General features: G+C 36.7%; 1 protein-coding gene across 1 annotated transcript; it reads left to right on the top strand.

Moving 5' to 3' along the window:
* Positions 1–2,899: 2,899 nt before the first annotated feature.
* Positions 2,900–6,822, top strand: LOC110760756 (Homeodomain-like superfamily protein). The gene is made up of 3 exons (XM_021963074.2): positions 2,900–3,357; positions 5,579–5,787; positions 6,063–6,822. The coding sequence occupies exons 1-3, from the start codon at positions 3,027–3,029 to the stop codon at positions 6,594–6,596; spliced, it is 1,074 nt and encodes a 357-aa protein (XP_021818766.1). The 5' UTR covers positions 2,900–3,026; the 3' UTR covers positions 6,597–6,822.
* The last annotated feature ends 9,449 nt before the right edge of the window (positions 6,823–16,271 follow it).

Raw genomic sequence — 16,271 nt, 5'->3', positions numbered from 1 at the left:
CCTGCCTGCCTGCCTGCCTGCTGATGATCCTAGGGAATATCATGGAGCTCTCTGTAGGTGCTGTTTTCTTGCTACAAAACATTGTTCAAGCCAGATTTGTCATAACTTTGTATGAATGTGGGGCAATCTTATCCTGATCAAGTAATTTTTACGTTGTGATGGTAATACCGTAATGTGATTTTATCAGTTCACTTGCATTATAACATGTGATTGCACTTAACTAAGTTGGTTAGAATCGATGTGCTTCCCATCCTGCACCTGAGTTCGAATTCCTTTTTACGTAATTTATATTATATTAGAATAAAATTAAAATAAATAACACATGATCTTTTTAATATTATATTTCTTCCAATCCAATTTTCTTTGAAAACTGTAACAATCGAAATGTGGAAACCAGCTTGCACTCAGTTATAAGCATGCATGATTGGATAATCTAGAAAAAAGAAAATTTCTATTTTTGACCTCCATAATTTAAGGGGTAGAAAAAGACAGACGAAGATTGGCTGGTATAATTAAGAGATGAGATGAAATTTAGCCGCTAAGAGAGAGAGAAATCTTTAGACTCGGGTGGTTTTCTCCCAAATTATGTCGAATCTTCAGTGTTCTTGGATTTTTGAAGGACTTATGTCGATATATTCTTCCTTTGACAAATATATTATCTCATATACAGATTGATATTGTCTCATATATGGATTGGTTTTGGTTGTGCCTCATCTTTTGAGGCTGCTATTTGAGATGTTGTGGCTTGGTCATGGTAGATTCACTGCTCATTCGTGCGTTGAGGCCCTAGAGTAACTAGGTGGCGCTCTCTATATCATGTCCTAAATGAAGACTAGAGGCGGTTGATTTTCCTTTTGCCAACGTTGTTTTAGTTTTTCATTTTGGTTTAGTTATTTCAATAAAGTCTAGAAATTCTATAAGTTTTCTGTTTTTTTCTCTCTTATAATTCTAGAAATTTAATTGAGTTTGTTGGGTGTTCTTAGTCTTTCTAGGAGAGTCATGCCAATTAGCGGCTAATTTTTATCTTTTAATGACATTGGACTTCGGAAAATTGTGGCAGTGAAAGGGGTTATTAAAAAGTTATTTTTGAGAGTCATTCTCATCGTCTCAGTTTTTCAGCTAACTCAGGTCTCTGAGAAAGTTCTACTCACGTTCGCCATATTGTTATTGAGATGACTACCCATCCTTTGTACTATTATTCGTATTGATCTAATAAAATTCTATTGTCTTTTTATAATTTTTTTTTTTTTTACAAAAAAAAGATGAGACGAATTTTTAGGTTATTGGTTTGATAGCTAATAACAAAAGATAATCATCCCTTTTAGAAGGTTATAAATTTCTTCCAAATTCTTTCCCGACTCCAAATTGTTAGCTTCTTTCCCCTAGGTCCTAATTGGCTTCATCTCTTATAACCGAGCTTGATTTGACCCATGATTTACTTTATCTTGAAAGAAGTTCAAAGTTCAATTCAAACACTCATTTCATAGGGAAAAAAATCTTAAATCAAGATTAAAAGATAGGATATTTATAACTAAATTATATTTACAAGTCGATAGCGCAGCCCCAACAAAAAAGATACGCCATCACAATATGACTAATCACAATATGTATCGTACTTATTTCCTCCAACTAAATGGAGATAATTATTAAGTACCCCTAAACTAAAAGTTAGACCTTTCTCACAAATAATATCTCCGAGCTTGGAGTGGTAATGGCTCCCCATGGAAAACTATGTTTGTTTATAGGGAGAAAGTTTATATCTAATTTCCAAAGGAGTTTCACCATTTTATCAGAAAATTCCCACATCACATAATAGACCCATTATTCCCTGACCATTTTTGGACAAGATTAAAGTTTTTTGGTGATAACTTGTTGTGACAATCAATCATATATTTGTAGATCTTTAGGAGACAAAGCATGATTAGAATATATTCTTCTCTTTGTGGATCAGATAAATATGGAAAAATAGAAAAGGAAAAAGCACAGTTTGATTTTGGTGTAACCCATACGTTAGGACAATCCGTTCTGCAAGACTCCTATTTTGATCCCCTACGCACCTACAGCAGTGTGGGTCACCACCAATTCCACGCGGCATCTTTTGCATGGCCAAGGGATATTATCGTGGGCTTTCAATGTCCAAATTGATTATTTTTTATTTTTTATTTTTTGACGGCAATAACGGCACATTTTTCATTCCATAATTCCAAATGCATCATTTTGGCAATTTGGTCAGAAAACGAAAACGTGTTTTGTATCTTAAGTTAAGTGCCACCAAAAGTTTTTTTTTTAATTTTTTAATTTTGGATAACCTTCGTTTAGGTGTTTATATCCAAACCATATGTTTTTGTTGATAATCACACACGAAAACTTATCGTTATCAAGTTGACTCAAGATTTGGATATACTAAAAATTATTAGACGTATCTAATACGCTTGAAATTCTTACTTATTTGAAAATAAAACACATGTTATAATGTAATTGAAATTAATACAACACATTAGTATGTCACGTGATATAATAATTTAGAATATCAAATACACAATAATTTCTCATGATATAGTAAATTAAATTTTATTTTCTATCCAAAAATGTCCATGATTACCTTTATCTACTCAAAGAATATCCTAGGAACATATCAAAATCCTCATTTCTCACCAAGAAAAAAGAAAGATAAAAAACCAAAAAAGACCCAAAATTACAAAAGCCAAACACCAACCAAGATCCAGGAAAGAGACCCAAAAAAGTAGAACATTATCCTAAACAGGGATAAAATCGTAATTTAACCGCGAAGACCCCGCCAACAGTAGAACCACCGCTTTCTTCTAACCCTCTACTTAACCCCCATTTTTCATATTTCCTTAATTACCCCTATCCCTTCCCAAATAAAACCCCTCTCTCGTCGTCTCTCTCTTCGCACATTAACACGGACGCAATCTCTTCCTCTTCTCTCTGTCGCTCGCTCGCTTGCTGATCTTTGACTCTGCCCGACCCGACTAGCGATCTCTGACCCGTCCGAGTCAGGCACAATGACTCGGCGGTGCTCGCACTGCAGCAACAACGGGCACAACTCGCGCACGTGCCCGACACGTGTCGGGTCCTCCTCGTCCTCCGTCGGTGGCGGCGGCGGCGGAGGCCTGAAGCTGTTCGGTGTGAGGCTCACCGATGGCTCGATCATCAAGAAGAGCGCTAGTATGGGGAATTTATCCAGTGCGGCGCACTACCACTCCTCATCGCCCAACCCGGACTCCCCAAGCTCGGACCCGCTCCATGACCCGGTTCACGTCCCCGAAGGTTACTTATCCGACGACCCGGCCCATGCCTCCTCCTCCGCCAATCGCCGCGGAGATCGTAAAAAAGGTATTTTTCATTTTTCCAAACTTATTTCATTTTAATGAGAATGGTTTTGTTCATGTTGTTAATTTAGTTATTGGGTTATGCATACATGCATGAACTAGTCATGTTGTGTTTTCAGAATCAAGTCGATATTTTGATTGGAAATTTGAAATTTATCTGACAGAATAACATTATTTTATGCGCGTGTATTTTTGCATTTATTATTGCTTTGCGTAAAATTTAATAGAAATGTAACTGTGCTTTTCTCGAGGAAGATGAGCTGTTCGTTTCATTGTTTCATGTTGACTTGTTCTTCGTTTCTTCCTTTTTATTTTTATTTTTTAGTTTAATTGATTTGTTTTTTTCTGGGTTCTTTTTCTCTCCTTTCGTTTTCATTTGGGTTTTGCATGTGTTGTGATTGGCTTTGAGTTAGACTATAAACAAGATAACCTTAATTGACGCGTAAAAAAAGTCCTCTTTGAATCGTGTGTTTTACTTCTGTTCCACGTGTCAAAAAATTGATTGTTTTCAAGTCATAAACTTGATGGCCCTCATAGGTAGATGGGGTTTCATTTTTCTTCCTCTTCTTGTCTGTGTGTATATATTTGGTACCCTTTGCTAAATTTCGCCACTTGAAAATGGGTACTAGATAGTTGGCTTTTCTTGTATTTGTTTGTTAAAGCAGTTTGTGTTTTGTATTGCGTTGAAGCTTATAGTTCAATGGTCTTTCTACAACAATTCTTCATGTTTGCATTTTTCAATACCCCATAAGCTAAGAGATAGTTTCAATCTTAAGGTTTATATGATTTATATGTTGGGCCGAAGGCTGCATTCAAGAGCAGAACTTTGGCTTCTAGTACCTCAAAGCATCCTGTGAAAGACTTAACTGAACATCCTCTTTGAAACTCTGACAGTATGTGGTACATTATGTGAATGTTGGTGTCCTGTTCATATAGTAGTTGAAACAGTTGTCCCTAAATGGAATTTAGAAGAGAAAATATATAGGGGAGTTTGAGAGATACTAAACAGCTGGTAATAAAATGTCAGCATTGTTGAGTTGCAAGTAGAGTGCCCTGAGGGGTGTTTGAGAGATAGTATGACGGGGTTTAATTTATTGATTTCATCCTACTACTTCTGTGAATAGCATACTTACTGAATAAACGGCTGCCATGATACAGGATCTTATTAGATTGGCGCTTTGTTATTTTCCTTGATTTTGAGGAGATATGTTACTTGTTTCAGCTCTTCAATTTGCTAAGTCCTCTAATACCCACCTTGATTTTGCATGCTGTCAAAATAGTGCTTTACTAATCCTGAGTTCTTAACTTCCAAATTCTTTTGAAACTAACCTATTATCTTTCAAAATGGGTACTCTTGAGACTAAAAGTCATGTCATGTTTGTGACTTGTGAGTTATATCTGAACATGATAGGTCTTGGATCACTTTCCTCATAAACATGATTGGCATAAGTCTATGTAGAGCTCTCGGAGCTGCCTCATTAGAAATTAAGCTAGACAGTAGAGAGGGTGCTAAAGATCTTGAAGGGTGACATTATCCGGTGGGTCAAGCTTATGCAGTTAGCATTTCAGCTCTATTATGATTTATCCAGGAATATGGTATCTTTTTTATCATATCCTGAACGATGCTTGGAAACTTGCTTATCACTTAAGAGTTCTGTCAGTTTTTCACATCTTTGAGCATGCATTAAAAATTTCATGAAAATGTATGCTGGATCCATTGGCAGACATGCTCTCCATCAGGATTATTCAACCAAATTGGAGGCAACTTTTTGCCCTACGCTCTGCAATTTGAGGTGACTTCTGTTGAAAATTTCTTTGGTTGCCGTGCAATTGTATAGAGATAAATTTATGCGTTAGGTTAGCTGGGCTGCAATTGATTTTCCTTTTGAAGTACTAACTTCGATTCCACCCAATTTTTGCATTCCAACTAAGGATTGCAGATGTGTCTGCATTCCAATTGGTTGCCTGCTACAGAGGTGCCCAATTCATTAAGTCTGTCATCATTCTTTTATCAACTATTTCAGTTATCTTGTCAGAGCTTTTCTTGCGTAAAATCATTGTTAAATGTACTAGAAGTTGCTTGTGAGATGTGATGTATAATAAGAACAATTACACTCGTGCAGTCTAATCCTCCTAAAACCAACAAAATTTTGTGACCCAATTCAGTTTTTGTGATTGATCAATTGTTGGGGTTTCTGATTATCTTTATTGGTTTTGGTTCTCAGGGACCCCATGGACAGAGGAGGAGCATCGAATGTTCTTAATTGGTCTCCAGAAATTGGGGAAGGGAGACTGGCGTGGAATAGCACGAAATTATGTAACAACTAGGACTCCTACCCAGGTGGCAAGCCATGCCCAGAAGTATTTTATTCGACAGAGTAATGCTACCCGAAGAAAGAGGCGCTCCAGCCTATTCGACATGGTTCCTGATATGGTTTGTCTTACTCTATATTCTTATTCGTTTTCAAATATTATGAACACAAATGTGAGCACAGTATCAAACACAATTTTGTTTCCATGTTAGACACGTTATGGTTATGACACCCACCCTTCTCTTTCATTACAAGGATAGGATTTAGCTATTGTTTGTCACTTCTTCAGTGCTATTCTGCTTATCACTATGTAATCTGGTCAAAGAAAATAGTGTTAGGTTTTGTAATAAAATTTAAGATAATTATATTAAAATTTAGTTTGCTATTTATTTGCCAGGCCATGGATCCACCTCCTGTGCCAGAAGAACAAGTTTTTCTGCCTTCTTGTCAGGAAGCAGAATCTGAAGCTGCAAGTTCACTACCTTCATTAAATCTTTCCCTCAGCTCAGAATGCAAACCAATGGAAACCACACATGAAGAAAAAGTAAACGAACCTGATCATGAGCCTGTAATGGGATCAAACGGTTTCCCGCCAATGATTCCTGGTTTCTTCCCAGCTTATTTGCCATACCCTTTTCCAATATGGCCACCAAGTGCAGGGCCCATGAGAGAATTAAAAGGTGGGGAGGCCTCTCATCAGCAGGTTTTAAGGCCGATTCCAATCCTTCGCAAGGAGCCTGTCAATGTTGATGCACTGGTGGGCATGTCTCAGCTCAGTCTAGGAGACACACAGAGAGGCCACAAGGAGCCTTCACCTCTCTCCTTAAAACTACTAGGAGAGCCCTCGAGGCAGTCGGCATTTCACCCAAATGCTCCAGCCGCTGAGCCGGACTTGAGCAAGGGCAAGAGCAGTGCGATCCAAGCAGTCTGAATTGGGGAAATGGAGCATTGTCTCCCTCTCCTTTATGGGCCGTTTTGTACAATTATAATGTTCTATTAGGCGTCCTATTCTATTTCTTCAATGGTTCGAAGTTCTTATAAATAACATAGGTTAGATAAGTTTCGTTGGAAAAAGGTATTCTTTCTAATTGTAAACAGCTAGAAATTTAACATTATTGAATGAATTTGGTAACATAGTGCTGCTGGCTTTTGTTGAACCCTGAATTTCTTGTCCATATATTCTTACCATACAACCTGATATAACAACGTATGTCAACGTGGCAATTTCTTTTCTTACTTTCTAATTTAATATTTATTTTTGGTCAAGGCTGTCAGAATTTTTTTACCAAGCGGGAATTTGTGAGAGAATTCATTTTGCTTCCGACTTTGATATGGGTTTTTTTATTTATAAAGTTTTTGGGTCTGAATACTTTGATCATGGTTTAGATTAGCTAAAGAATATGTTATGCTAAGTAGTGGTGGGCGCGGTCCTGTTCGGTCCGATTCTCACCTCAAATTAGAATTGGAACCGGTATTATTTAAACGGTCCGATTTGGTCCGGTTTAGGCAAAAAAAAATCAAAAATCGATCGGTTCGGTTCTGACCGGTTCCGGTTTTGAACTGGATTATTAATTTATTATTAATTAATTTTTAATTTTAAAAAAATATTTTTTTTAAATTTTTTAATTAAAAAATTATAATAAATAACTTATGTTTTTGGCTTAAAAATTAACAAATAATCCAATTCATACATTTAGAAATTTTTTGAAGTTGAACTTGGAAAAATAGTGATTATAACATTTAAAATATGGCATTAGATTTTAAAAATTTGTAAAAATAAAAAATATATATATGATCGGTCCGGTTCGATCCGGTCCGATGCGGTGTGGTGTAAAATGGAAACCGGAATTGGTTGGAACCGATTCGGTCCGATTTCGATCCGATTTGTTGACTTTTTTTGTCAACTGATTTTTTTTCCGGTTTTTTTCACCGGTTCGATTCGGTGTTCCGGTTTTTCAATTTTTCGGTCCCGATGCCCACCCTTAATGCTAAGACTACAAATCAGATGAATGATTTTATTTAAATTACGGAATAATGACATTCAAAAATGAAATTCAATATATTATTATGATCCAAATTTGGTAATTGCCTAAGTTTGAAACATGCGAAAAAAAATATATACTTATATAGGGCATGTATTTTATTGATAAGAGAAACATAAACAAGTACAAAACCACTATGGTGTCAAATATGGATAAATCTTCTCCAACAAGGAAGTTGAATTGATCTGCAGATAATCACACATAACCCACAAACTGATTAAAATCCCTGATTCAGCAACCAAAAACACGCCTATTGTTGAGGCCTAAAAATCCAAGGGCTAGGCCCAAGCTTATCTCTGGCTCGGCGCAAATAATTAATCACAAAAGAAACTCAATCGGCATAATGGGAAATTGTAGGACTCACCTACACGAGCCGTAGGTCACGTATCACGCCAAGCAAGCATGCCAAAAATGCGATGGCTCTATAAATTCGCGCTCATCAGCCTATCTGATGTTATTTGATCCAAGCCCGGCTTATCATGGCACAATAAAACTCAAGCCCAAGCATGATAAATAAACACGCAATGCCCTCAAGCCATGCTACAAGCTCAAGTGGGCCTAAGCCACGTAACTATCCGGGGCTTGCTGAGAAGGTTGTGGTATGGACGGGTACGAGCACTCATAGGGCCCATTGAGGGACCGAGGAATGGAAGTTTTAGGTCACTTGGGAGCACTAAAACTCAGGCCCATTCCTCGAGCCCAAATACATGGGTTACCATGAGAGAGAAAAGAATGGGGTCCAATGCCTTAGGAGAATATCCCATAGGTTGCTATAGCATTTAGGAAAATCCATGATAATTAGAATGCCCAAAAACAAATAAGCCACTTCCAACAGCTTGACGAAAGCATACGGGCCGCTGGAAAGGAGAGCATCAATAACCCCAATGCTATACATGAAGCCCAGCCCAGTGTTTCATAGAAAATTCAGCATCGAGCTCCACCCATATCAGAACCCCTATGTGGTCAACAAGGAACCATAGCAAGGACCATAGGAAATCCATGAACGTAGAAGAAATACCCACTGGGTAAAGGACTTCGCCCATTCTCCCCTTTCCTTTGCGAGCTCCAGTTTGAAAATCAAGGGCAAAAGCAAGTGGTGCCTCACCCCCATGGGAAGGCTCAGCCGCATAAAACCTTGGAACCTTAAGAAGCCATGGATTCAGGCGCTTTGGTCAAAGATTTTTCACAAGAAAGGGAGTGATTGGAAAAAGGGAATGGAGGATCAACGAAATTAGGGTTCCAAATGCCTATAAAAGGGAGCTTCCTCTACCCAGCAACACACACCATTCCAGAGCAAGACCAAGCTTTGTCAAGCAAACTGGAATTTACCCATCCTTTATTTCCATCGTTTCTCTCCTTTTTTTGAAACAGAAACCTTCCTAATTTTCCCTCCTTCCACTCTAAACCTTCCTTTCTGAAAGAAACTCATGCTTTGATCTCTCTCTCTCTCTCTCAAATTGCTAAACCTGTGAAAGCTTAGCTCCCATGCCACAAGCTCCTCACGCTAAGTCATTAACAAATTTGATACGCTTTTCTGGTTGTTGGTGAAAAGAACCCAAACGTATTTTTCTAAGGCTTCAGCAAGTCTTTTAAAAATTCTTTTGGGAGCCTGGTTCTTGAACTCAGGCTTCAGGAGGTTTTTTGTTCGTTTTCCTCTCATAGCAGCCCAAGCCCATTCGTCAGGCTGCTGGAACAAAAAGACCCCTACACCTATTCAAACCTACAATACAAATCTGTCGTGCATTGGCAAAAGCGACAAATCCGTATTGAAAGTCAAAAACTAAAAAGAAATAAAACTAACAAATGATAAGAAGCTCCTAAAGAGTTCCTGAAAAATATTAGACAAACAAACTAAGAAGCGAGACCACCGCTCAACATCCTAAAGTGTCTGTGAAACTAAGAAGCACGACCACCATAGCGCCATACCGGTTAAACCTATAGTGTCGTACCAGCTAAACTTCAACCCAACGTAACCTGACATCTTCCCATCATTGCAGCTCCATACCCATGTTGAAGATTGACAACTGGAGCTAAATCCTCCCGCAAGTGCGCTAAAAGGCGTTGACTATCATGATGACGACAGCGTTTCACGACATCCGCTTCCACACCACAAAATAAAATAACAAAGCAATATAAAGGGGAAAAGGGAGGAAAGGAGAGGGGATGAAATGAGAGAGGGTAGGAGGAGATGAGAGAGGAGAGGGGAGGGGGAAGGGAGGATGGCTACCAACCCCCAAAAGGGACAGCGGCTATGGTTTCTTTTCTTAAGCTTTTCTCAAAGAGGTTTTTTCTTAAGAGAATACCTAATCTAATTTCTAATCCAATGGGAAAAATATTTTTCAAAGGCTAAATTGTAGTAATGAATCCTAAATTATACCATGTTTTACATTTTCATCCTTGAATTTTAATAGTTAATGTCATCCTCAAATTCGGGTCGCACTTGTAGTTCTTTCCGTTAACTTTGTTTAAATCTTTTTTTGTTAAATTCATGGGTAAAAGCCTAATAATAAATAAAATGAGATAATAAAAAATAATTTTATGTACATATAATAAAATAAAAGGAAATGCCCAACCCTTCCACCCACCACTCCAAACCATCAACAATCAACATTAGTAATTATGGTGTGTTTACTAATTAGGAATTAGAATTCGAATCAGGAAATTTTAATTATGGAGGATTCCTGTGTTTACTTCACATCAAAGAATTAAAAAGTAAGTAGGGCCCACATAAAATTTGGAATTGAATTCTTGATTTTAGAGGAATTCAATTCTTGGGTGGAATGTGATATTCTAATTACTGAAGAACTAACCCATTATGAATTCATCTTTTTATCCATTATATCCACACACAATTTTGAAAATTCCAAATTTGTCATCTACTTTAACTCAACAACAAGGACATTTTAGTAATTAGAACCAGTCATATCCCAATTCAATATGGTTTAGTAAACAACTTCAATCGGAATCCGGAATTTGATTCTCCTCAATTCAATTCCTCCTAATCCAATTATGGATTAGTAAACATGTTGTTATATTAATTACTCAAAAAAAAAACTCATCTTAGTCTTGGTAGTGGTGGTGGTGGTGGTAATGGTGGGTTTGCGGTGTCCATGGGAAGGCCACTGAGGTTGGGAGGAGGCGGGATTGTCTAGGAAGCACGGATACGCTGGTTGAGGTGCGTATCCCATGTCCGATACGCTGGGGGATACGATACGCTGTGGACACGTACGGATACGCAATGGATACGTATCCGAGTCAACGGATACGGTCAACAAAAAAAAGATACGCGTATCTGACATTACAGATACGAGTATCCGATGTTTAGGATACGCGTATCAGAAAACGTCTCCACTTCTTCTTCTTTCAGATCTTCCTTCTTCTTCTATCTAAATAAGAAGCCCAGATCTTCCTTCTTCTTCTTCATCCAGCGGTGCCCCCACTCATCAATTCTTCTTCTTCATCCTTAAGAAGCCCAGATCTTCCTTTTTCTTCTTCATCCAGTGGCGCCCCCACTCATTAGATTCTTCTTCTTCATTCTTCATTGTTGGCGCCGTCGGGTTCTCTTCTCTATTTTTATTTTGTTTTCTCACGCGTGCTTCTCTGTTCTGATTGCTGGTCTTATCCTTTGGACAAAAGGATTTTGTTTGTTTAATACTCACAGTTTCACCCACACCCCACGTGATCGCTGATCTTATCGTTTTAACAAAAGGATTTTGTTTTGTTTGTCTTATTAAAAGTAATGATATTATAACCAAGTGGAAGTATGTTAAAAGTAATAATATTATCATTTTTATGTTATTTAAAATATGTTTTAAATTATATATATTGTTATTTTTATGTTTTTATATATTTTTTAAATTGCCGTATCCATGACGTATCGTATCCTACATTTTGGAAATTTACCGTATCCCCGTATCGTGTCGTATCGTATCGCCGTATCTGTGCTTCTTAGGGGATTGTTGATATTGTGACGTATAGATGAGAGAGAGAGAGAGAGAGAGGCGATGGTGGTCGTTCAGCAGAGGCCATGACACTTTGTTTGGTGGTGGTCGTTTGATGATGACTATGAGCTATGTTGCACCGACACTCCAAACTGCTGGAGTGTCAGAGTGTCGGACACGCCGACACGCCGACACGGCTCCGACACGAGTTGGACACGGTCAACGGCTGGGACACGGTCAAGACATGCCGCCGACACGGTCAAGACACGGCAGGGACCAGATTGAAATTTTGAAAATAAAAATTGGGGTCTAAACGTGATTTTTGAAACTTTAATGGACTAATTTGAAATATTTTTAAAATATTGGGTTAAAAGTGGAAAAAGACTTTTTTAAACCTAAATGAATCCCACATTTTTCCCTTTGTTTTCAAATTCTTTTTTTATGTTCTCTATCTCTATTTTCTTTTCTTATCTCCCTCTTCACAGTAGTAGAAGAGTTGAATTTGGTGGTGAGGTGAAGATTATTTCTTATGTTTTTTTATATTAAGAGAAACACAACAAGAAGGACGATTCTTTCTTGCAAATCGTGACCAAGAAGGACGATTCCTTCTTGCAAACTCAAGTTAGGCTTCACAGATTTTTAATTTTGTTTCGCTGTTGTGTTTTTTGTGTGTGGGTATTTTGTATGATTGTATATGTTTGGAGCTTTTTTTATTTTTAATAAAAGTCTTGTTATTAGTTGTTGAGTATATTTGAATTTGTTTTATTAATTGGGTATTAGACTATTAGACATAATGAATGTGAACCATGTTTTATTTTGTTTCTCTGTTTTGATGTGTTTTGTATCTTTGTATGATTTTATCTATATTTGGTTTTTTATTTTTAATAAAAGTCTTGTTTCTCTGTCTTGAAATATTGAGAATTAATTCTTATTTTAATTGCCGTGTCCTAGCCGTGTCCGTGTCCTACTTTTTTGAGATTTTCCGTATCACCGTGTCGCCGTGTCGCGTTCCCGTGTCCCCGTATCCGTGTCCATGCAACATAGACTATGAGAGTGCGGAGCACGACGGAGAACATTTGACTTTAGAAGTCTTATTTGCCCTTAGAACTAGATCATGTGCCATGCACGTGATCAATTTTGACAATTAGACATATTTGATGGAAAGGATGAGTGGTGCAACGCACAACCTAATTTGAGGACAACAATGACGTGTCATTACTAATTTTCAATTTCTGATAGGTGAAGGGTCTGCCAAGTCCTAGTTTGTGTCTTGAGTCCCTGTATTTGGGAGCATTAAAGGAAAAATAAAAACTAAGTGGGAAAAAAAAAACCTTTCTAGAAAATGTTTCAGAAATTTAAATTTAAATGAAAATTGAAAATTGAAAATTTAATGATTACCAAGTCGGTCCTAACTGAAACTTTAACAATTAACATATATAGAGTAAATACACATTATTTGGACTTGTAATTTGTTCTAGATTGACGTGTTAGATCCAATCCAATAAAGAAATCAATGAAAATTAGTAATTTTATGACACATAAGGTGAACACTATTCATGCATCATTGCCAATTTTCTGGAGCCATATGTTTTGGAAAGATCATGGGTAACATTATATAAATAAAGTGTCATTGAGGTCTCACATTCACATCCAGGCTCTTCCCCAAATCTTTATGCATTGCAATTTATGTTGCTTTGTAACCGCACTTGTTCTCTGGTTTGGGTTCATCATGGTATATGTCTCTATTCAAACCCATTTTTACTAAAATACTACCTCCGAGATGTTAGCAAGAGGACTAATCGAGCTAGCGAAATCGATCGAATCGTTGATTTACCAGAAAAATAGCCACACATATATAAACCATTAACCTTCAAATAAGGTTCTTTTCAAAAGCATGTTTGGTGTTGTCCAGACCTTTGAAACATCAGACTTGCTTTTGAATTGACCTCGTGTGAAAGTTGCAAGCAACCTTAGGCCTCTGCAACAACATGGAAATTGAAGCCAACAAATGGATGTAGCAGAAACCAAGGCTGGGGATGTGGCTTAAAATACAAAAGAACCTGAGTTGCTTCATCATATATATTAAAGATCATTGATCAAACAAAACACATGTTCGTCTTGGGGTTGTTTTGATGATGATGTGATAAGGAAATATATGATGTAAGGTGCTAAAGAATTTGTAGACTAATTAGTACTACAAATTTTGGTGATTTTACAAACACTCATTATGTTGGTTTTTGTATTAGTTACAAAGCCATGTAAACTTAATTTTCTTGAAGGTGTGCAATATTGAAGGATGAAGTGTCTAATGATTGTACACTTTTTTTTTTACCCGATTTTTCCTCAATTTGGGGGTTTTTTAAGGCAAGGTTTTAACGAGACCACAATTGCTCCGTCACGGATCCATTTTTTATTTTTTTTGGGCAATAGTGTTCTTTTTTCTTTTTTTGTTTCATCGTGATTGTTTTAGGCGCGAATCTTTTTAAGATCCCACTCTTGTTCCTAGCTGTCATGTTGGGTTTTGGATGTTTTCATCCTCTCTGCTGTATAATCTTATGGTGTTCTAATAAAGCATATATTCCAACAAATATAAAAGTGTCTAATGATTTGGAGATTAATAATGAGTATGAATAACTATGAATTCACATAATTGTTCTCTTTTTCAGTTTGGGCTTTTCACATGTAGGCCCATAAATAGAGCCCAAAATCTAGAAAAACCCTACGATACCGAAATCATAGGAAAAATTCATTTGACTTTTCAAATGGACTTAATATACCATACAACCCTTGAAAAACCTAAAAATTACAACATTGTCATCAATCAGGGGCGGATCCACATATGGGCAAGAGGGGTCAATTGACCCCTGCAAGCCCGAAATCCACCATTGGAGGCAAAGATGTTGACCCCTGCAAATTGCCCATAAACTACTTGATGAAATGCTCCAAAGGGCGCAGCACACCAGCACAGCAGTCAGATTACCTTATTTCCATTTTCAACATTTACATAAGTTTACAATGTAAATAAGGAAGTACCCTCCATTTGGATTCAAATAAAAATACTAGAAAATCAAATTCCCACCAAATCAAAATATGAAAAATCGGTTTTAGTGCAAGATACGATTTAGGCTCAAAATGATGGCTCATTAAGTCAATATATACTTCATACTAAAATCCCATAAAATCAAGTTTTCTTATTTGATGTGTAAGAAATAAAAGCCGCCAAAAATTATCTTGAGAAAATGATTATTTTGAAAAACCATTTTTCATACTTATCCAATATTTTTACATAAAACAATTTTTCATGTATGATATGAATGCATGAAGGGACCTAAGGTCAATCTAGGTAAAAAAAACCTTAGATGTTTAATCCACAAAGAGTTTTACAAGAATAACATAACTCTTACGTATTGAAGAAATATTTGCTTGAATAAGCTCCCCCTAAGACAGTACTCATAAGGGCCCAAAGTTTGAGAGTTAGAACCCAAAAGAAATGCAGATAAAGCCCAAAATCAAAACTACAACGAACCTAAAAAATGACGTAAATGCCCTAAAATGAGCAGGATTGCGCTAATATATGCTAGTTTTTATGTCGAATAGTACGAGACGCCTTGAGAGGTGAAGATGATTGCACTAATTTTTTGGTTTATTATCACATTCTTAGAGATATTTCTAGTGTATTGCAATGTGTGTCTATTTTTTGAAGTTGATGCAGTTCTCTTTGATAATGAACATGAATATTTTGTATGGGTTTGTCAATTAACTATGAATTAGAGTATTATCGTTTCATCTCAATGGGTCTATTTTGTATAGAATTTTTTTTAACCTTTTACACGTTGACCCCCAGAATGAAAATTCCTAGATCATCAATATTTTTTTCTTTCTAAAAATCATAATGCAATGATAATAATGGTATTTCACACATCATTCAAATTATTTAAAAAAAATTACAACTGAGATTTTTTTTGGATTTTTCTCTTCAATAAGTTTTAGGGTTTATATATAAATTTAATGCAAAAAATGAGTTTTATTATAAATTTCTCTTTTAGTTAGGTTTTTCACATATAAGCCCATATTTTTTTTCTTCCTAATTTGTAATACACTTTTACAGGGGTGGAGCTCAAGTAAGGATGACAACGGGCCAGTTTGGGGGCCGGGTATGATAATATCATCCCCGTCCTCGCTTCCCATCCCCGCCCCGGCTCCCATCCCTAGTTAGAATTTTCAAGGAATCCCCGTCCTTGCCCCCGTTGGGGGAATGCCTCCCAAACTATATATACTTATAACAAAATAATCAATATGCAAGGTTAATAAAAAGTAAAGAACTTCAGGTGATGAACAAGAGTAGGTAAGTCTAAATAGTATATCTATCAAGCAGGGAACTTAATTGGTGAGATACGTTGCCGTTGATAAAATAAAGCATAATTTTTTATAAAAAAAATCTTTCATAAAAAGAAAAGTAGAACTCAATTGGCGTTACTGAAAGGCATGCATATATGTTTGCTCTTTAGAGTCGACAAAAGTTAAATAGAATCTTAAACTAACCCGGGTTCTATTGAGCGACTATAGAGTTCTTTTTTACTTGTTATCTATACATATATAAACAAGGGCGGAACCAGAAATTTT

This window comes from Prunus avium, chromosome 3 (genome assembly GCF_965620075.1).
Source record: "Prunus avium chromosome 3, drPruAviu1.hap1.1, whole genome shotgun sequence".
NCBI classification, from domain to species: domain Eukaryota; kingdom Viridiplantae; phylum Streptophyta; class Magnoliopsida; order Rosales; family Rosaceae; genus Prunus; species Prunus avium.
The sequence above is the reverse complement of the archived record's forward strand: the minus strand, read 5'-3'. Positions and strand labels throughout refer to the sequence as shown.